Raw genomic sequence first — 23,393 nt, 5'->3', positions numbered from 1 at the left:
GCACACTTGAAATTTACACACTGTTATAAGCCAATATGACCTCAATAATTTTCTAAAAAACTAATCAGACAAACTGATGGTCTATTTGGAAAAGAAATGTTTAATTAAAAAAATAAAACATCTTAAAAAAGAAAGACTCAAAAAAAAAAAGAAAGACTCTTTACCTGCTAATCTGGTCTGTGTACATCTATTGCTATGTCCTCACTTCTACTTGTCATTCAAATCAAATTCCTTCTTTACTCTTGGATTACTTGATTCTTATTTTATCCAGCTAATACCACTTAAATGAAATTACTTCTGCTAATAGTCAACGACAATCTTTCAACTGCAACACAAAATTGAAACTTGCTAGGTTTTTGATTTACCTAGCCTCTAAGTATTTGACACTGATGACTAGTTTACTCCCCCTTCCATGAAACTCTGCTACCTTTGTTTCCATGACAACACCCTCTGCTGCTTCTACTTCTGCCTCTAGAGCTGCTCCTTTAGCGGGGTGTGGGCGGGGGTTCCTCTTTCTCTCTCTCTTTTTTTCCCTGATTCTCTCCCAAATGCCTTTATCCAGGATACAAACGCTCTTTATGTCTTACATATGCTCCTTGAGCAATCTGATTATCAGCCATTCTATCTATATGTTTGAGGGCAAGCATTCTTTATCAATATCTAACTATATAAACCATTTCTAGAGCAATGTCAGGGTCCCACAGGAAATTCAAACACAACATATTCCAGACTGGACTATCTCCTCGTATTCCCACCCACCAAAAGAAAAAAAATCTGTTTTCCTATATTCCTATTATTGTTCCATCATTCCCATAATTATCTCAGCCAGAAACCTGGGAGGTATCCTAGACTCTTCCTTTCTTAACCTCAGTATCTAAAAAGTGTCTAAGTCTTTTCAATTCTTCTGAGTATCTCTTGAGTCCCTCTTCTCTCTGTCTTTTGTTGGTTTTTTAAGTTAGTCAAATTCTAATCATCTCTTATTTGGCCTATTTCCTGGCCTGGCCCCCTTCTATTCTTCATACTGTGTACAGGGAAATTTTACTAAAATACAAATTTGATAATATGACCATGTGCTTAAATTTCTTTCATGGCTCCACACTGCTTTCATGAAAAAGTTTACATGTCTTAGCCTAACATGTATGAACTTTAAACCTCGACCTACTTTCCATATTCATCTTCTATAGCTTACCCTTCTCCGCTACTCTCTAGCCTCACTGAGGCATTTGGAGTTTCCTAAACATGCCACATTGTTCACTTCTCCTGGAATACAGCCTTCCTATTTGATTGGCTTCTGGTGACCCTCATCACGTCAGCTCTAGCATCCTCTCCTCTGAGAAGCCTTGCTAAACCTCTCTTACCCCACAGTGGCCTTCTGAATTTACTAAGTAGACTTTACCGTATCAATATTATTGATTTCCTATTTAGATTGATTTCCTATTTTTAGATTGAAGTTTGGTCAACAATTTATTCATTTTCTTTCAAATAAATGGAAGTACCTCTCTAATTTTTACACATTGTTTCCTTTGAATCAAAATTCATCTGGAGTCACAATTTTAAGGAAACATTCTCTGATGATTACACAAATTCCCTAATATGACCCACACTGATTCCTCTGCCCCAGTAAGACCATGATAATTACTTTACTTACCTAGGCATATTTATGATAGTTCTTTCTGGTCCCTCACATTAGAATGTAAACTTATAAAGAGCAGGGAATTCTGTAATTCATAAGGACTTAGGACACACTTACATGTCTCTAGGAACTTTATAAATAACTAGCTGAGTTTTAAAAATGAACAGCAACGAAGATTACCCAAGAAAAATAACTGGGTTACTAGAGATTCAAATTAGACTATTAAAAGGAAATATTACAAATGTATCATCTTATTTTAATACTGCTTCTCACTCTGATAACTTCCAGACTAACCTTTGTCTTGTCGAACACCCTCCTTCTTCTTTGGCTACCCATCCAACATCAGCAAAAGATGCCACTGCATCCTCTCCTGGGTAGCTGGGGCTCCATTCTGTTGGAGGGCTGGTAAGCTATAAGTTACAAACACAGAAAGTTCTTCATCTGGCATCAAACTGTTAGAAGAAAACTTTTTAACCACCTAAAGGAAAATCATCAACTCTGGTTTTACAAACACATGGGCAGTTTCTAACATTTCCATTGAAAGTCCCCTCAAAAGAGACCATTAGTTATGTCATACTGTTACCTAATAGTGTATAACAATCTCTGAATTATAATTTAACTGGACTCAACTTTTATTTTACAGGTCAAATGAGACTGGTCTAAAAAAAAAAAACTCTGCCCATCCTAAAATATTAAGAAAATTTTAGAATTTAAGCATTAGTAACCAATTTTTTATGATGAGATTTAGTGGGAAAAAAAAAGTACAAGAACAAGCTAGTGACCAATTTATGCTAAATCTGTATATTTTTAAATGGATATTATACAGATATGTTGTTATAATGTTGAAAACACATTTTTAAAAAATCCTTAAATCTCTTGATTTTTAAATAAAAGTATTGACTATATTAAAGAGCAAAAAATATAAATAGCAGTAGAACAGAATTCTCTAGCTAACCTTGAACACATAGATGAAACAACAGAATATTCTGAAATAAATACAACAGAGAAAAAGCATCCAAGTTCTGAAATTTACCTTGAAAAAAATGGAAACTTAAACTAAAGTTTTGTTCTAAGTATAATGCCTCACAAGCCAGGTGGCCAATGAATAATACTTTAAAACTAAAGTTATCAGATTAATATACTACTTCCTAAAAGTTGGAGGTTTAAATAAAAAAGAAAATGTAGACTATCTAATTGAAGCAAAAAGTTTAAAAGGCCAAAGAGATTTACTTACTTATCAGAAAGGTTCTACTGTAACCCAGGCTTTGTTGGAACCTTCTTGCCACTATCAGTGCCAGATCAAGCTTTTGGAAGCTACACTTAAATAATGCTTCTCCCTCAAATGTAAAATATACCATGCAAACTCATAATACTAATATAGTTAAAAATTTAAAATATCTTTAATATTATGAATAAAATGTTAACTAAACATACTGGCTACTGGTATGTGTACCCATTCTGATATCATAATTACCTAACATTATCAACTTAATAAAGAAGGATCAGAAAACTGACTTTTTTTTTTTGAGGAAGATTAGCGCTGAGCCAACATCTGCTGCCAATCCTCCTCTTTTTTGCTGAGGAAGACTGGCCCTGAGCTAACATCCGTGCCCATCTTCCTCTACTTTTATATGTGGGACGCCTACCACAGCATGGCTTGCCAAGTGGTGCCATGTCCGCATCCAGGATCTGAACTGGCGAACCCCAGGTCACCAAAGCGGAACGTGTGCACTTAACCACTGTGCCACCAGCAGGCCCCAGAAAACTGACATTTTAACAATAACATAACAAGAACATCAAATATTTAAAACGCCTTAAATTATGGCTTTTGGGGAGGATAGGCTTACAGGCAAGAGAGAAAACAAGTGGTATTAAAAGAGTAGAAATTTAAAAACCTAATCCTGGGCAAAAACAAAAACAAACTAATAATGGAATTAAGAGGAAAAGGATTTCAAAATACCAATGTTTTAAAGTATGTGGAATAATTGTGGTCAGAAGAAAAAAAGTATAAGCTTTAGCAAGTACACTGTTAAGGGATATGATCAAAGAAAAATCAAAAAGAAGATTTTTGTACTCCCTTATGTATTTCAGAAATTTACCCAAAAAAGTCAATAAACACACAGATATTCAGTAAACGTGTATTTTACACAACTGAAATAACATAACTGAACCGGGCATTACAGCTGATCTCAAGAGACTGAGGAATCTAGTAATGTTCTGTTCCATCCGTTATTGAAAACAGAATGGTCTATTAATGTTCCTCTAACACTATAATAATGGGGAGATTCTAGGCTTATGTGGAGATGCTTGAACAAGAAGGTCCTCAAGCCTTGTGGAAGCTCCCAGAAGATATAGTATTTAATGAACTGTTTTGCACAAGTGAGAGATGATAACAGTAAAACCTGAATGGTGCTTTCCTAAGGTGCTAGCTCATAAAGATCAATCCGATTATAACTCTTTGTTTAGAAAATACAATTTTGTTCCAATACAGTTACTAGTTGGTAAGAAGTTAGGTACAGTTAAGACAAATAAAATCTAGTTTTGACCTCAAGACCTTACTTTCCCATGAAAGTTTCAAAAACTGTTTTCCTCCCAGATATTTGTTTATAAAAGGAAGCAAAATGATACTTTTCTAAGAAGAAATTCTCAAAAATATAAAAGTTGATCCATTTTGTGGCAGCTTTTCAGAGTATTGTATAACATAATTAAAGATGAAACAATATTTCTCAATTTTACATCTGAAATATTTCACACAATAAAAATGAGATGTTGCTTTTTGCACAAACTTAAAAAACAACAAAACAAATTATTCCATGGACTTAGTTTGCAATCTTACTAAGCACTGACTATATTTAATTACTGAAAAAACACCATGTCTATAACATGTGCTCAAAGAGGTGAAAATGTTAATGGTACTGTCAAGAACCAGTTCCAGAATTGATAATATCTGTTTCATTCCTAACTAACATCCTGCTCCACAAAAAAAAGTAGTGTTAATATTAAAGTCACCTACCTACATGGTAACAGTGATTTGTGCCACTAAAAAAGAAGGCTAACAAAGTCCCTGGGGAAACCAAATTCATTCAAAAGACAAAATAAAACTGAAAAAATAGTAATACTAATCTTTTTTTAAAAGGGCTTTTCATTTGTTGCTGAAATAAGCACTGAGTAGCATATGCACGAATGAGAAGCACAATTCACGGAGTCAAGCTCCAGTCACGGTGAAGCCAGTGCAGGCAGGAGACTGACGGTATGGAATTTCTGGAAGTACAATGTAGACACCACTATTGACATGCATGGATGACTGACTGATGGCAAGTTTGAAAGAGAAAAGGCCAACTTACTGAAGGTTCCAGCAACGTCATGTCCTACCACAGCTATTGTTAGTAGGGAAAAACAAAAACAAAAAACAGTGAAGGGAATAGAAGTTTTTTTCCCCCCCAGAATCAAGGGCATTATAAAATTTAAATTTAAAATCAGTGCTTACTGAAATTCCTTTCAGAAAGTATGAAAAACATTTCATTCAGAGCAAAACTTCAATAGCAGCATTGTATTTTTACTATTTTAAGAAGTTCAACATTTGATATAATCTAATTATTCAAAATTCAATATATTTCAAGAATTTTACTAAAGCAACTTTAGATAATTTAAAATATTCTGATAATGTAAAACTATAGCAAGGAAATTGATTCACTTAATAAAAATGCATAAAAGAAAAATACAAAGCTTGTACAAAAGTTGAAATACTTAGAATGAAATAAATATTAGAAGAACTAACTTTGTCCTCATGTGACTTTTCATAAAATAAACACACTGGTTCTAGGAACTAGGATTCTCTCAGTTTCTTGTCAAAAAGGGTGTAACAGTAAATAGACCCAGTGTATTTTACCACTATTTGTTTATAGCCAAATGCAAAATATGTACTCTTAAGAGCAACACAGTAGAATAATCATCTCTAGTTTTGCTTATAAATTCAATTATTCCTCTTTTTCTACCAATTTCTACCACAGTGAGAAAAACTGAAAGGAGAAATTCTGTATTTTAATATAGTGACATAGAGTAACACCAAGAAGCCAAGAGGTATACCTGTGTGGAGAACACTAGTCTGAAGGATGAAAAGACTCAATTAAATATCCTAGCTGAGACTCAGCCACTAATGTTTTGGAGTATAGTGGTCACTTTTCAAAAACTGAGCATTTATTAATGCTTTCTATTCATGATGCACCTAGAATGGGGGAGGGGAGAGAGGGTTAGGAGGGAAAAGGGAGAAGGAAAGGGACAAGAGAGACAAGAGGGAGGGAAATGTGCATCTCTCAAAATAACCTAGAAAAGTAAGTAACAGTATCCACATGGACAAACAAGTCGTTTTCTTTTTAATTTTCCTTTTTATATACTTTTTTATAATTTTTTTTTTTTGAGGAAGATTAGTCCTGAGCTAACATCTGCCACTAATCCTCCTCTTTTTGCTGAGGAAGACTGGCCCTGAGCTAACATCCGTGCCCATCTTCCTCCACTTTATATGTGGGACGCCTGCCATAGCATGGCCTGACAAGTGGTGCATAGGTCCACACCCAGGATCTGAACTTGTGAACCCCAGGCCGCCGAAGCAGAGCGTGCGTACTCAACCACTGCACCACTGGGCTGGCCCCAGAAACAAGTCTTAAAGAGGCCAATTACTAAGAATAAATAAAATGTCACAAACATTTGTTATTTACAGTTAGGCTTCAAATGACTATGCCATGGTACCAAATTTATAAAACATAATACTCATATCTGAATTCAGTTATCCTTAACAGCCATTTTAGAGCTAAAAATACCAGGAAATGGACATCTCATACAGTATAAGATCACGTGCTAGCATATTCCACATTATCAAACAGTAACTGGAAAAGTGTTACGTTTAACAATTATTTTTAATATTAATCCAGGTACTTACCTTCAGATGGCTCAGACCTCAGTGACCACTATCCCAGACTAAGTTTCCTATCTCACTTCCTTCTGGCTGAATGGCCTTCTCTCAGTTCCCTAAACAATAACTGCTCTCCTGCCTTACAACTTCCACACATACTGTTCTCCCTGCCACAACACTCCCCCCACCTCCATCCCTCTCCCGGGTTCTTTGCAGGCCTGGCTCTTTCTAACCCTTAACTGCATTCACCCAAAGAAGCCTTCCCGGACCACCATTGTTATCCTCCCCGCTGCTATACTACTTTTTCCTTCAAGGCATTTAGAACAAATGGAATCATATCCTAATAAGAGTACTGAGCACGTCTGCTTCACTGCTATGTGCACTGCGCAGCTGGGTGCTGCACAATGTATGGATTTCAAATATATTTGCTAAATAAAGATGGGCTGTGAAGGTGGCTGTTTTACTTCCAAATTTAGTCACGGTGTGTGAACTTTAGTGAAAGCCTCATTCATTACTTGTTGGGTTACAGAACATTCCCTCCAACCACCAATTCCAACAACCACTCCTAGCAATCCGAGAAAACAGCGTGGGGCATTGTTACCACGGGGGAAAAGGTACTCCAGGTTAAATTACGCAGGGGCCTGTCAGTTACAGGGCTGGGATTCAAACTACCACACCACACTGCCAAGTCCCACTCACCCTTATCTGCAGTACTCACGGTAGCTTTTTCTTTTCTTTTGCCTTAAGTTTTTTTAAGTGTACTGTTTACTACCCCAATAAGCTTCACTTACATTCTGTTTTTCTTTAACTTATACAATTTAAAATTTATAAAAGTGCATCCCAAAAGTGCTTTAATGATTACTTTCATAATTGCCAATAGATAACTATGATACTGCTTTAAAGGAAACTTTCTTTAGCAAAATACTAAAACACAATCTGTGCCTGAAGCCTTCGATCTTGGCTGCATAAAAAGCTCCTGAAGAGGTTTTAAAAACCAAATGTATGAAATTCAGATTTAGTAAGCCTTGAATGGGACCTATATTCTTTAAAAGCTCCCTGAGTGTTTGTGCAAGGAAGGTGGGCATATAAAACTACCTTGGAGGATGGGGCCTGAGCATGGATATTTTATTTTTTAAAGCTCCTGGTGATTTAATTAAAGATTTTATTTTTCCTTTTTCTCCCCAAAGCCCCAAGTACATAGTTGTGTATTTTTTAGTTGTGGGTCCTTCTAGTTGTGGCATGTGGGACGCCGCCTCAGCATGGCCTGAAGAGTGGTGCCATGTCCGCGCCCAGGACCCAAACCAGGGAAACCCTGGGCTGCCAAAGCGGAGCACATGAACTTAACCACTTGGCCACGGGGCTGGCCCCTCTCCTGGTGATTTAAATATTCAACCAGTGTTGAGAACCACTGCAAATCAAAACCTCTGCACCCCATTCCTCCCAATCTCCCAGAGCTCACTGCTTTTGCAAGTTCCTCCATGATCTGAATTTTCTTTTGGTTTCATGAATCTAGAGTAAAAACTAGGAAAAAAAGGAGGACCTATTCTCCCACTTTGTCTTAAACTGGGTTCCTCCTCCAAAGGGGCTACAATATCCAAATATACAAAATGCTTATGGCCGGAAGTGTGTAGTTGTGACTCAAGCTTGAAATGTACACACCTGAAAGGTGTAAAAGGGCCAGGGGAAGTTTATTTTTCTTAATTAAAGTAAATGTGAAGGGTCTACGGATCCTGTTTTTGAGTGTAAAACAGCTAACTCATTTCTAGCACTCACGAATTGAAGTTCAGGGAAAGCCAATGAAGCCTGCAAGGGTATAGGCAGGTCTTCTTCAAAGCACACAGCAAAGAAACACTGAGTGCTGTTATATGCTTGTTTACATTTATTACCTCATTTTATTCCCAGCCCAACAGTCATTGTGCCATTAACTGGATGAAGGTGTAAATAAATGAGTTGCTCTCTGTTCTGACTTGTGACCTTATAAGGTCAGAAATATACAGAAATTCAATTTGTAAAGTCAAGGAGTTGAATTAGAGAAGCAAGTAAGCTAATGTGCTATTCAACTGTAAGGTGGCAATAACAACAAAATCACCACCATTAGCACATGTTTATTGTGCACTAATTATGTACCAGTTATCACACTCGGGGCTCATGGCTTCACACGGGTTATCTTGTCTAACCCTCCCAATGTAAAGTAACATGCCCGTTTCACCTATCATTTATGTAAGAGTCTTACTTGTCCATAGATATATGGGTCAGCTGATGAGAGTGAAAGATAGTGTGATCTAGAAGGAACATATAAGGCTTAAGATTTCAGAGGTGAAGCTGTTTTGAGGGTGACAGAGTTGAGGTGTTGCCAGAAGTGTGGGTGCTGGAAAAGGAATGGAAGTGAGAGTCAACAGGAGTAAAGGAAATAAAGAAAATATGAGGCTAAGTTTCAGGTGGGTCCTCCAAGGACACAAATCACCCAGGATAACGGAGGGACTGGTTTTGACTACCTAACTCCTGCTTCTGAATTGACCCATAAATGCCCTATTCTCAGGGTTAAGCCATTTCAATTTTTGTCTCCTGAATATGGGCATATAATGGTGTTGACCCTCCCTGGGTCCACCTGTGGTTCCAGACTTTCTATACAAGTATTTACCCACGTTGGACTCCTAGTCAGTCCAAATACACTGCGTATCAATCAAATCCCCAAATGAGATATAAAAATAGCAAAAATGCACTTTCAATTTTATTACCCTAAATAAACTCCATCCTTTATATTTTTTGAAGACTACATTTTTTATATTTCTGATAGATGTAGTAAAAAATAGAAGATACAGAGGAATAGTAGCAGATTTAAAATATCTAAGTAGGAGACAACATACTGATTTTAATATTGATATTGAATCTGAAAAGACTCAGTATGCTACAAAACTGCCTGGAAGTAAAAATCTCACTATAAACAAATGTCTTCTGTCTTCCACTACATTCTCAAGTAGGTCACCAATATTTCTCTTACCTTACTCCTCTCCTTATGTTAATCTGTATCTTTTCGAATGCAGTTCCTGTAGTAAATCTAATATCTTATTCCACTCATACCCTTTTAAATGAGTGATAAAACTGAGAAAGAGAATCCTTCCAAGGAAATGTACTTGGCTCTAGTACTTTGGCCCATTGACTGTCAAGGCAAATTTGGGTTGCTACCAGAAAATGCTAGATTATCTCCATGGCCTTTTACATGTCTCTAGCTACATGAACACAAATGCTGAAGCAACTTCTCCTGCAACCAGGTTAGGTAGCTAGATAAATAGATAAAAACAAAACTCTAATCTGTTGGTTTCTAGATTGATGCACAAAGGTTTTCCCAGTCAATTTGCAAGCAGGATTATGAGCACAACAATGAACAACCTTGTTAATCAACCTGAGCAAACATTAATTTCTACCACTTACTTAGGAACAAACTTCTTTCTTTTTTTTTCAGTGTGGAAGATTTGCCCTGAGCTAACATCCACTGCCAATCTTCCTCTTTTTTTTTTGCTTGAGGAAGATTAGCCCTGAGCTAACATCCATGCCAATCTTCTTCTATGTTCTATGTGGTATGCCTCCACAGCACGGCTGACGAGTGGAGTAGGTCTGCACCAGTATCCAAACCTGTTAACCCAGCCTGCTGAAGCAGAGCAAACAGAACTTTAACCACTCAGCCATGGGGCCAGCCCCAGGAACAGATTTTTACCTTTATCTACCAGGATGAGTGATTTATGAGTAAGACATAATATCAAATAAGCTTACAGGGGCACTTTTGAGCATTTGAATTATGAGTTAAATACATCTTCCACATTTCACATGCTAATCTATTATTTAAAATTGGTATAGATATCTGCTGAGTTTTATATTCTTAAATGTTGAACTGAGAGATTTTGTTGTGTTACTGCTGTAGAGAACTACTAAAAAACAAGAACAAAACAGGGACCGGCCTGGTGACGCAGCAGTTAAGTTCACACGTTCTGTTTCTCAGCAGCCCAGGGTTCGCAGGTTCGGATCCCGGGTGCGGACATGGCACTGCTTGGCAAAAGCCATGCTGTGGCGGGCATCCCACATATAAAGTAGAGGAGGATGAGCATGGATGTTAGCTCAGGGCCAGTCTTCCTCATCAAAAAGAGGAGGATTGGCAGTAGTTAGCTCAGGGCTAACCTTCCTCAAAAATAATTAAATAAATAAATAAATAAAAATGTGTTCCAATAAAACTTTATATTAAAAAAAAGAACAAAACAATGTGATGCACATGTAATACTATAACAACAATAAGGAGCAAAAGCCCAAATCAAGAAAATGGCAATTTATCTCCAAGTGAAGAGTAGAGCTGCTCCTGATTTGGTGCTAGAAGAGAATGCTAAGACCTGAATGTTCAAAAGCATTCCTAATTCAGGGTTTGATTATCACTCACTCAGAGAACCACAATTACCTCTTTGTCTTGACGCTGTCATTGCCAAGGCAATGGTCTCCTACAATTAATGCTAAGCTTTAAAACAAGGATGGAGAAAGCAACTTACACGGCATCCACAGAAACATCTAAAAATAAACTAGGGGAGAACAGACTGGCTGAACAAAGAGGAAGGTGTCGTAACTAAAGAAAACAGTGGTGGTACCTGAAGCCTCCTGAAGTAATATAAGGCCTAGGTTTGAGGTCACCTGGGAATTAAAACTGCTTGGCTTATTATATGCTTCTAAATCTTTGCATATTTATCTTTAAGAAGGATAAACGTCTTAAGGAGTTGAATAATCACTTTACAGAGAAACTAAAATTAGAAAGACGTTACTGTGGTTTTTATCCTCTTTCATTTTATTGATAATGGCATCAACAGGAGGAAATGGTTCAAAAAATACTTTTAAAGCTGTTCTACCTATTTATATTTCTAATGTACATATTAACAGAAAATTTTGAAAAATACAAAATATAGTACCTGAAACTGAACTCTTGGACACTGGATCAAAGATAAATTAGTACCAATTTTCCTTACGATACTGCGAGATGAACCATATGGCTTCCCAGACCAAAGTACCTGAGGAAGTAGGAAAAGTCAAAAGTTTAATTACAAGACTTATAAAACTGTTAATACAAAGCATTGGTCAATCAATTGCATGACATGCTAATACATTAACTAAGGGATCAGAATGCTCTAAATGTTATGGGAAAGGACCTAATATTTCTCCATTAAAAATTAAAGAACATAAATAGCTGGTTATTATTAGTGCAATGTTTAATGGAAGGCATTACATAAAAATATAGAAGAATAACTAATAATTGTAAAATAATACTATATTAGGAGTAAAAACTTTATTTTCATTAGATTTTCAAACTATTCTGCAAAGGAAACACTATTTTATCTTCTCTGCCATATTTTAGTTTTAGAATTTTATATACACATAATTTTTTTAAACTATGAGCTACTTTTGTTATAATGGACTTTTCAAAACAAATCCAAATCAGTACAAAGTTCTGAATCTGAATTTGTACCACACATTCGGTTGCTACACAAGACTGTCTGGCCAAAGGTGAGTGGGGGCCAAAATGCAGCTGCACTACATCCTCTCATGAGGTCTCGGCCCCAGGGAAAGACACCTTTTCCTAATTTACACAAAGGTGCTCAATGGGCTGGCGGTGGCCCTAATGAGAATTTCTCAGATGAAACCATAATAGACACAGGACATCATGCTATGCTGAAAGCAAAAACAAACCCCAAAGCAAGAAGCAAACAAAAAACACACATGTAGAATGTTAAATAATTACATATTATACCTTGGAATTTCTCCCCAAGTATATGATCTTTCCTTAAAGAGAAAAACTATCCATCTGTTTTGAGTGCTACACTTGAAAGCCTGGACAGAAGAGGTAAAGAGAGGTGGTATGCTATTAAAAGCAATTTTACAAAAGAATGAGAATGATATGACTATTATACTGAACTCATTAAACTTTAACATTCAATTATATCCTAAAACTACATAAATAGTACCAAATCAGCTGGCATGTATTCTGAGCAACGGACAGTGACCCCTTTATAAAGTCACTCCATGGCCATTCTAATTTAAACAGTATGACCAAGAAATAAATGTTATTGTTAACAGTGGTGGCTCCAACGCATAACCCAATCTAGATCTTTAGGCTATCTTAAAGCGTGCACAACCTGTAAAATGAGCATAGAAGCAATCTGACTTCTTAGATTTTAACAACCAAATACAATCTAGGGATAACAGTATGAGTCAAAGGGAGAATCATGGGGGCATACATAATACTTCTGACACCTGCCTCAGTTTTTATACAATGCTCATCATCAACATGTTCGGTTTTAATGACTGTTACCTGCGAGAGTTCCAGGAAGCACTATAACCTACACTGGCTACTACAATCAACAAAAACTGTAACTCTCACTTTGGAAATATAAATAAAAAGGATGGTACAGATTGGAAAATTGGTCAGTGGAAAGATAAGAAGACATCAATATTCAAAGATGAATATTAAACAAAGAATATAGGAGGCAAAGTTACTGTGAAGCTTAGAAAGAATTACCTGTGGCTCAGGAATGCAAGTCACTCACAGCAATGATCACACAGAGGTTATCATGTGAACAGTGTTAGTAACACACGAAGACTAAGAGGAAGAAAACCTCTGACCAGAGGAAAATGGGAAGCATCACAGCTCACAAATCCAACACAAGAGGCCAAGACAAATCACATGGCAAATAATTCTAAAACAGACAGTCTTTAAGCAAACTCTTTACCTTATACATGTTAATAGGTCTTAATCTTTTAAAAATAAATCTATAGGGCAATAGTAACTACACCATTCAGTCATTTCTCTTCTTGAGTTTCCTATTTAGTCACAAGTTAAAGTTCTCCTATGACGTAGGAGGAGTGGAACGCTATTTATGCATCACAATTGACAATTACATAGTCTAAAGTGAGCCTCCCATCCCTTCAGGAAGCAAAGATCTTAACTGGAGATGAAGAGGACAAAAAGCTCACAAAGAAAAATTTAGAAAGGATTTGCCAAGGTCAGGAACTAACGTTTCTGTCAGCTTTTAGCATTCCTCATGATGCATGCTTTCAGGGCTAAATTTCAACTATTATCTTCCCATGTGTTTAATATCACAAGGAAAGAATACCAGGTGCTTCTACAAGAGAAGGCAGCCAAAGATTCAGCTTTTACTTATAAGGAATAAGCAGAGTATTTAGGCTTCTTATACAAAGTTAAAGGAAATAAAAGAACAGATTGCTTTACGAGATTATTTCTTCAAGTATACACAGTAGACTAACATAATGTTGTTCTTCTGTTACTTGTGGATTGCATAGCACTTAGCACTAAGAAATACGAAGCAGGGGTCTACAGAAGCTAATGACTGGGATATGTAGGAAGAAGAGCCATAACCTTTACTGCATTGGAGAAAAAAGCGAGGGGAAAGAGCAGCTAACTTCCAGAAACTCTAAAACTAGGTGTGACTTTATTTTTTCTATTCAGCCCTCATGGAAGGGGAGAAATTGTAAATGGCTGTGAAGAAATAATGAACAGATGGTACTGAAAAGTCACCGTCTGTGCATTAGGAGGCTGTGTGGCCCCAGAGCATCTCCTATCCTAACTGGTGGCTGAACTGTGTCTTGTCTGCACACTTGTTTGGAGAAGGGACGACTTCCTCTGAAGATAAACTGTCATTAATACTTTTTCAGATGTAAAAGAGAGGGGTAGGGAGAAACTGTCATTACTAGACAATTAGATTTCATTAAGAAATAAGAATTCAATTCCATTAAGAAATAATAATTATTATTAAATAGAAAAACTCTGCTTTGCTTTATTTATAAGAACTACTGATAAATAATCTAACAATAAAACCGTGTGTATGTATGTGGTGTGTGTAAGTGTGTTTGCACGTCTGTGTCTAGTAATGACAGTCCATAACATTTAGCAACAGTGTTTGAAAGTGATGACAGCGAGGAGGAGGATGACAACAGGAAAGCAGTTTGTTCTTTTTTAACATTGTGAAAAGCTATTGTAGAAGTGTTGAAGTGTGAGGCTGGAATCTAAAGCTGTCATCTGTCTCATCATGATGACTACACTCAAGCTTTATGTGGTAATTCATTTGTTACAGACTGGCTTAGTCTATAGTCTTATTTGAGAGGCACTATTTAGGAGGAAAAAGCATAAATTTAATTCTAAACAAATACATTTTTCTCAAGATAAACTATGTAATATTAATGCAAGGGTTCTTATTCTGGGGTTCACATATCCCTGAAATTACATGCAAAATTGTGTGCATATATAACATTTTTCTGGGAAGAAGGTCCATACCATTAACAGAATTTTCAGGGAGTCTAGGACCCAACAAAGTGTAAATTCTTAATTCCAAGGGAGCCAGGGTCAAATAAGAAGTATGGCTGGTGAGAAAGGGTAGAGATAGGAAGATGAAACTCAATTTTAAAACCCCCCATTGAAGATACCGCTTCCCTCAATTCTCTTCTTCCTTACTCTAAACTCCTAGCCACATTCACATTCTTCCTCCAAAGCACAAAAGGAAAACAAGGGTAAAATTCATAACTAGTACTGGAAATACTTCACGAATACAAATTAGATACTTGGTATAACTTTTTTCAACATAAAAGACTGAGATTAATCAGAATCACATTAGCTTCACATTACTCTCATTTTGTCTAGCTTAAAAACACTTTTGCTTAAGATACAAATATAATAATAGACTGAGGAGAAAGTTTGGGCAGATGTGAATATACGGTTTCAAATCAAACAAATGCTGAGGTAAAACGGAAGGCAGCGAAGACAAAACAAAGAAGTCACGGCAGCATACAGGCCTGGCTTTAAAAGTAGGTTCCATCATTTATTGCCTGTATAAAGCTCGCCAAATCATTGATCTTTCTAGGCTTCTGTGTCCCGATCTATAAGATGGGGACAATATCTACTTCATGAGCCTATGAGCATTAAATAGTTAAGGTATTTATAGAGAAGAAGCCCTAAATAAATATTAAGTCTTCTTTCCCTCCTCCTACAAGAGGTAGCAAAGTACACTAAAAAGAGGAAGGATTTTAGCATCAGAATGTGGTTCATCTTACAGCTCTGCCACTTATTAGCCAGGTAACTCTGGTCAAGTCAGTTAAACACTCCGAACCTCAGATCCTCACCTGTAAAAAAGTGCTGTTCTAGTGAATATATATAATATATGAAAAAGAACCGGGCATACTAAGCCAGTCAGTGATAAGTATTATGGTGGTGCTGATGCGTATAGTAAAACACGAAGAGCTCATCATTACCAGTTGTCCTAATGGCAAAAACAAAACCCTGATCTCAAAAAGTGTACTTTTTCTTTTAAAGCAGATAAACTAAGATAGAAAATAACCAAAGGATCAAATTGCTTTACATTAGAAGAAAACTTGTTTTCATATATACTTTCAGTTAACTGATTAAATTTTATGATTATGTTCCCCCCCTCAACACATAAAAAGTGATCCTGTTCATTTGCTACTAGTAGGATGGGCCCTCAGTTGTGATTACAATATTGGAAGTAAGTTAATGCTCTCTTACCCGGTCCATTCTTTGATGAAAGGCACCCGTTTTACAGCTCAAAATGAACAAAGCGAAACAAAAGAACAAGCTAAATAAAGTGTGTTATCTGTTCCTGAAACAAAATTCTGCGCTTTGGCCTCAATCAGCACCAGTCACATTCGCCTGAGTGGGGCGGGAGGATGACAGAGCAGAACCATGGGAAACTCAGCAGTACTGAACGGACCTACACCATGTGTAAGCCACTGTGCTGGGTGTTTCACAGACACTGTCACTGAATCCACAGGCTCACTGTGCAGGAGCAGTTCTTCTTATCTGCAATTGGTAGATGAAGAAAGTAACTAGCAGAGATCAACTTCAGACCCGGGTCTGTTTGAATCCAGGACCTACAATCTTCCACTAAACTACACTTCTTACTAAAATTGCAAATAAATAAGAATCATGAATTGTAAAGCTTCACTTTTTAAGAATCATAAATAACAAAAGCTTCCCGTCTTTCTGAAAGCAAAAGAAATTCTTCTGCTGTCAGTACTAAAATGTTAATCTACCCTGTAGCCAAATGGTGGTAAATAACGAATGAAAGGCGGTGTTGCTGCATTGTCAAGTCTAAAACATAGGAAGATGTAACTGAAAAGATGAAAATATTCACTTTACAAACCATTTTCCTATTGCTGATCCTCAAGCTAACATTCTTAAACTTATGCAGCTATAAAAAAGGTAATTTTATTTGGTTGTTTGCTTTTTGTCTCCAAAGAAAACAGATGTGACTTTGGGGCACAGGAGGGGATTCATTCAACTTTCCCTTAACAAGATGTGAAAAGACACAAAATAAAAACACAAAGTAAAAATAGTGCATTTAGAAGTATACCCATATTCAAATTATATAATCTGCTCATATCTTTAATAAATAAAACTTAATTTCATGTCACCAATAACAAAAAATTGAATTTCAAAATGAAAAACAAATATTCCATAAAATATGTTTGGCACATCTATTGTTGGATCAATAGACAATACTTTTAAAAATGTCAAGTTCAGAACTAACATCTTTGGCACAGAATAACCATATTATACTAATTTTTTTCTTCATATCTATAGTTGTTATATCTTAGGAAACACGACTTACCTTTTACTTTAAACAGTTGTGTGATAAACCACATTGTAAGAGCATTCAATATTAACAGTTCTACAACATTCAGAGCTGTCAAGGGTTAGTCAGACATATTTTAGGCAATGATTTCTATATATATTTAAGCCTTTTCCTCGCTAATAACAAATGCATTGCTTTTAACAGTCACATGAATATAGGTAAGTTTTCAATGTAACCCAGAAACTTACTCCCCTACTTAGGAGCTAAGTAAAGATTCACTTTTATGATTTACACAGCAGGCAAATTAAACAGTACATAAACAAAATGAATTCAAAATATTGTTCATATACACACTTATTTCACTTTCTCAGAAAAAATTCTTAAAATATCTAAATGTCTGTATCTTAAAAATGAATTCTGAGTACTCACCGACTGCATGCTTCCTCCAACCTGTTGAAAAACCATCCTAATTAGGCGCTTAATCCAGCCCAGCATTTAGATGGCAAGGTCTCTCCAAATTTGCATCTCAAGTACTTCAGGCACACATAGCAGCACATGGTCCATAAAGCACACTAAAATGTTAAAATGCAATTACTAAAACGAAATAATTATTCTTTAGAATCTTTACTATTTGCTACATGTCTCACAAAGTAAGTCTAGTCAAAAACATGTTAAAACTTTGTGTGTAAATTTACTTAAGAGAAAACAAATTTTGCTTGTGATCAGTTTGGAATAAATAGTACGATTTTTTTTTTACGTATTTTTTTTTCCAGTCAGGCTTCTTAGAGCTGGAAGCAACGAAAACCGACTGCAGCAAATTTAGTAGAAAATATATTTATGCAAAGCTACCTAGTAGATGATCACTTCAGGAGGAGCTGACTTACAGGCTACCCAGCCAGGAAAGGCAGCCAAAAGTGCAGCAGGCCTGGTCCTGGGAAGACACCCCTGGAACTGCCACTGCCGCCGCTGACAGAACAGTCTACCCTTCCCACTCTGCTGTTTCACCAGCTCACGGCGGCATTTACTTGGCAGAAGCTGCCTGGCTATGGTTACAGCAGGTTTTGCCTCACACCAAGAGTCATAAAGGAATACCAGGAATATGGAACAGGAATTCAGATGCTAGAAAGTCAAAATAACGACAAAAGTCCTTTCGCACTCACTGGCACTGTAACCCCTGCCCCGTGCGCGCTCCCCATCAGTATACTGCATATCTGACAGAATTAAATTGTTAACTCTTATGCTGTAAACCAGTTTACTCAAAGTGCTGGTCTCCAATGAGGCAAGGAGCTTGCACGAGACTAAATCCATCTGCTGCTTCCTCATCAAGGCAGTCAAGTTTGCTTTAAAGAAATAGCTGAGGGGCTGTCCCGGTGGCATAGTGGTTAAGTTCACACTCTGCTTCAGGGGCCCAGGGTTTGCAGGTTCAGATCCCTGGGACGGACCTAGCACTGCTCGTCAAGCCATGCTGTGGCGGAATCCCATATAAAGTGGAGGATTGGCACAGATGTTAGCTCAGTGACAATCTTCCTCAAGCAAAAAAGAAGAAGACGGGCAACAGATGTCAGCTCAGGGCCAATCTTCCCCACAAAAAAGAAGAAGAAAACCCAGCTGAACAAAACAGTGTACTTAGCAATTATATTTGATTTACATTCTGATGTAAGCTCATCCCATCATAGACCAGGAATAAAGAGTTTGTGGTCTACATTTTGAGAACTTTATGAACAATTACAGAGAATGGGGGAAAAAATAAAGGTGCCACAAATATGTGAGTCAATGGGTGAAATATGAATTGAAAAGAGCCAGGCCCCAATGAGAGATGAAAGTATGTAAGAGAGTTCTAAGCAATGGCAAGAATATATTTATTGATAACTATGAAATGGTCATGACTAGAACTTTGGTGAGACAGATATATTTTAATATCAACAACATTTATCATTGCTTGTAAGAATGAATAATACTCTGAGAGTTAACGGGAGTAGAAAAAGTAAAGGGCCAAAAATAAAGTCAAAGCTGGAAATGACTGACAAAAAACCTGATCAGAGGAGCCAGCCCCGTGGCGTAGCAGTTAGTTCAGCATGCTCTGCTTTGGTGGCCTGGGGTTCACGGGTTCAGATCCCAGGCGCAGGAAGACCTACACCACTCATCAAAGCCATGCTGTGGCAGCAGCCCACATATAAAATAAAGGAAGATTGGCACAGAAGTTAGCTCAGGGCCAATCTTCCTCAAGCAAAAAGAGGAGAAGTGACAACAGGTATTCGCTCAGTGTCAATCTTCCTCAACAACAACAACAACAAAACTGATCAGAGAAAAAGGATAGTTTTATTTAGGATTTGAAAACCTGTCACTTTTTAAAAAATTGGGATATAATTTACACAGAAAGCACACAAGTTTTAAGTGTCCAGCTTGCTGAATTTTTTTATATATATAAACCTGTGTGGAAATGTTTTATAGATCAAGCTATAAAACATTTCCAGAAGCCCAAAAGCTCCCTTGGGCCTCTACCCAGTGGGTATCCATGCCTCACCTATCTAACCACTCTTCTCACTTTTACAAGCATATATTAGTTTTGCCCACTGTATGTACTCTTTTGTGTCTAACTTCTTTCACTCAACATTGTCTGTGAGATTGTCACATTGTTTGTGAATGATAGTTCTCTTCTCATTGCTACGTAGTATTTCATTGTATTACCATACCACAATTTATTGTTCGTGAACATTTGTGTTGTTTCCATTTTTTACCTACTACAAATAAAGTTACTAAAACAATTCTTGCACCTAGCATATACACATAAGAAGTCACTTCTGTTGAGTATACACCCAGGAGCAAAACTGCTAGATCATAAGATATACAGAGATAGAAATACAGCTACATCTTTATAGAAACTAACACTTTGTAGCAGCTACAGTCCCAGGAGCACGGAAAGAAGAGAGCTTCTGCCGTTCTACAATCTCTACCAGTGCTTGGTGTTGTTGCTCTTTCTAATTTTAGCAATTCTAGTGGGTTCTTCATATGTTTTGGGGGCATTTTGATATCTTCTTTTGTCAAGTGTCTCTTGCTTGTTTTTCAAATGGATAGTTAAAAAGAATGTTTTTTTAATTATTTTTGCCAAAAAGTGATGTTTTGCAAGTCTGGGCTAGCGATAAAGATTACGGAGCACTGGCTTAGAAAAAGGAGATGGAACCCTAACAGTGAATGAGCTAACTCATACAGAGTAAGAAAAAACTCATTAGGGCTGACTTAAGTCCCTCCCTGTCGCTCCCTATAACTTCAGCTGAGTCTTCTCTACTCTAAGTCCTTCCCTAAATGGAATTCTGCACTTCGGCCTCATTAGCCCTAGCAAATCAATAAATATATCTTATATTCTTGCCAGTACTGGGTGATTTTAATCTTCACAGAGATGATACATACAACAGAGTGCTGTACAAGTCCATTTATATAAAGATCTAAAATGGGCAAAACTAAAAGTAAGCTAATCATCGATTAGGGTTTTAGTTTTCTTTAAGTTTTTTTAATCTCTGGAGACAGGGGTAGTGACTGTTAGGCCTGGGAGGGATTTCTGAGGGTGCTGGCAACGTCCTATTTTTTGACATAGAAAGATACTTGGGTGTGTTTATTCTCTGAAAACTTATCAAGATATACACTTCATACCTTTCTTAATGTAAGTTATGCTTCAAATAAAAGTTTTAAAAACACATAACCTTTGACCAAGTTATGCAAGTTTCAGGAATTTCTCTCAGAAATAAAAATTTTAAACATAAAGACACATGTATACAGATATTTTCTGCAGTGCTTTACTCACAAAACTAGGACCAACTTTAACGTTCATCAATAAAACAACTGTTAATTGTAGTACAGTATACTCATAAAATATGCATCTACTGTAAGTGAGCCACAGTCTAGATAATGGCATAAACATGACACAGGAAGAGTAATATATTAAGCATCATTTCATTTCATTTGTAATACAAAAACAAAAATTCTCAACCTTTCTATGTATAGAAAGATACATCAAGCTATTAAAACTGGCGGAAGTGGGTAGCAGTAAACGTTTCTGCGTATGGTTTGTACTTCAGCCAAGGCTACAAAGCATGTTTTACTTTTCATTTAAAAACAAAATCTAGAAGTTAAAAAAACAAATTGTCTTACCTTCGAGCTTTCACTCAGATCCTCCTCTGACCCACCCTCGGACCACGTGGAGACCTTCGGGCTCTCCTCCCCTGCAAGTTTTGTCAACCTAATCCATCCCTTCCCACCTTCACTTCCTTCTACCCCACGCAGCCCAAAAAGCCCACTGCTTTGTCAGTATTTTCAACCCTTGTTCTTCTGTCTTGTTTACTCTATAAGCCAGAACTTGATGAACCCAGAAGCCTACATTTCCTACAACTGGGTTGTACAAAAATTACTAAACCTCACAGTTTGATCCTGCTACAAATGTACTACCTCCAATCTCAACTGGGCCCTCATGCTGCCTAGTATCCTAGGAAAAGCTTATTTTCTTACTCCTTTCCCTCCTCCGTTCTCCAGAGCAGCATTCAGGCATTCTCCATCCTAGCCAAATCTCGCCAATCCTCCCTCCGTCATTTCCCAGCAGACGACCAAGCATACCGCTTCAAAGAATACAGAAGTCATCTAACAGGAATCCGTCCACGTCCTGGCACCCCACATGCTTATCTACATCTGCATCTGTTCTGTCCCCCATTCTCTCCTGTCCCCACTTCCAACGAAGTGCTCAGGATGACAGCCCCTCGCCTCACAGGTCTCACATGAGCTCTACCCTGTATTAGATGAATTCTCTCTCCTCTCCCCTACTAACTTCAATCACAAGTCATCTTCTGGTTTCCACCCTTTGCATTTAAACCTCAGAAATCTCAAACTCCTTAACGCTCCTCCTTAATCTGCTGCTCGTGTGTTCCCTACCTCAGAAAACGGCACCCACGCTGTCAACCATTCCTCCTTTCTCCTTCGTCGTCTATGGTCAATCAAGTTCTATTTTTCCTCCTAAATGTATCAGATTCCTTTTCCATTACCCTTACTGCTATTCTAAGCCTGTACTATTACAAAAAATCTATTAACCAGACTATTTGCCCCCCAGTTTTGGTCCCCTTTCTGTTCACTCTCAATATCGAAGTAGGTCCTTTATCATCTAGTCTCTGTTCTTTCCTATCCTTCGTTTCTTTCACACTCTACTCTTTGAATCAATCATACAGATAATTCTAGAAATTCAACACACTCTCTGGACTTTTCTTTTATCTAGTATTCCACCTACCTACTGTAGCCCTATACCAAGCTACCTCCTCCTAAACCTTTCTTTCAGCTTAGCTCTCCTCCTCCAAGAGGTCTTTCCTAATCAACCAGGATCAGGACCACCCTGTATGTAACCCCTACATAGCACATTAAAACAATGTACCTAAACTGCCCCCCTCCCCCCAGCAAAACTCCATCTGATTCATCACAGTGATCCCAGCACTTAGCACAGTGTATGGGATATAACAGTTGCTCGATTCACATTTGAATATTAAATGACAGGCACCTAAGCCTCAAGCCAGCGCCTCTTCTACACTATCTCAATTCTAAACAGATTTCTAAGAGGAATTTTGCTTCCATTTATAGGTGAACTAGGTAATTTCAGGCAAATCCTCCTCCTGCTGAGGACAAATAAACTAGTCAGACAAAATATAGAAATCATCTATTTGACAGCATCTGACAACTACCAAGGCCGAGATGTATGACCAGGCCAAGAGTTGGTTCTTTGAAAAGACTAACAGAAAGGATTGACCTCTAATGATATTTATCAAGGAGAGAGAGGGCACATATTACCAGTATCAGAAACGAAAAAGGGACATCACTACGAATCCTATAGGCATTAAGAAAAGCACAAAAGGCAAAAGAAAGCTATAGTGGAAGAGGTTACAATGGTGGGCACCTTTGAATGGGGGTGGGTAATAGCTGGAAGGGAGCATGAAGGAGTTTTCTGCAGTGCAAACAATTTTCTATTTTTTAACTTTGGTGGTCATTACATTGATGTTTACTTTGTAATAATCTATTACATTGTACATTTATGTCTGTGCATTTTTCTGTTACACTTCACGTGTGTTATACTTCAAAATAAAAAAGGTTTAAAGAAAAGATGGCTAAGAATCAGTCTGCATTTTGTTTTCTAGGTACTGTATGACTATTTATAATTTAACTTCTAGAAATTTTATGATAATGGTATAGGCTT

At 37.2% G+C, this 23,393-nt stretch overlaps 1 protein-coding gene across 3 annotated transcripts in view; it reads right to left on the bottom strand.

Moving 5' to 3' along the window:
* MTFR1 (mitochondrial fission regulator 1) overlaps positions 1-23,393 on the bottom strand; it is a 52,094-nt gene that overhangs the window by 22,006 nt on the left and 6,695 nt on the right. Inside the window, exons 1-5 of one of the 3 annotated variants that reach the window (XM_046642278.1) lie at positions 17,603-17,735; positions 12,322-12,401; positions 11,486-11,584; positions 4,978-5,010; positions 1,928-2,043 (exon numbers count right to left, since the gene is read on the bottom strand). In XM_046642278.1, coding sequence (XP_046498234.1) covers positions 1,928-2,043; positions 4,978-4,998 — 137 coding nt within the window. In that variant the 5' untranslated portion in view covers positions 4,999-5,010; positions 11,486-11,584; positions 12,322-12,401; positions 17,603-17,735. Of the gene's footprint in view, positions 1-1,927; positions 2,044-4,977; positions 5,011-11,485; positions 11,585-12,321; positions 12,402-16,104; positions 16,399-17,602; positions 17,746-23,393 lie in introns of those variants that run through there. The other 2 variants (XM_046642277.1, XM_046642276.1) reach the window with 2 other exon arrangements.

This window comes from Equus quagga, chromosome 16 (genome assembly GCF_021613505.1).
Source record: "Equus quagga isolate Etosha38 chromosome 16, UCLA_HA_Equagga_1.0, whole genome shotgun sequence".
Lineage (NCBI taxonomy): Eukaryota > Metazoa > Chordata > Mammalia > Perissodactyla > Equidae > Equus > Equus quagga.
Note: the sequence above shows the minus strand (reverse complement) of the source record. Positions and strands in the feature narration are given on the sequence as shown.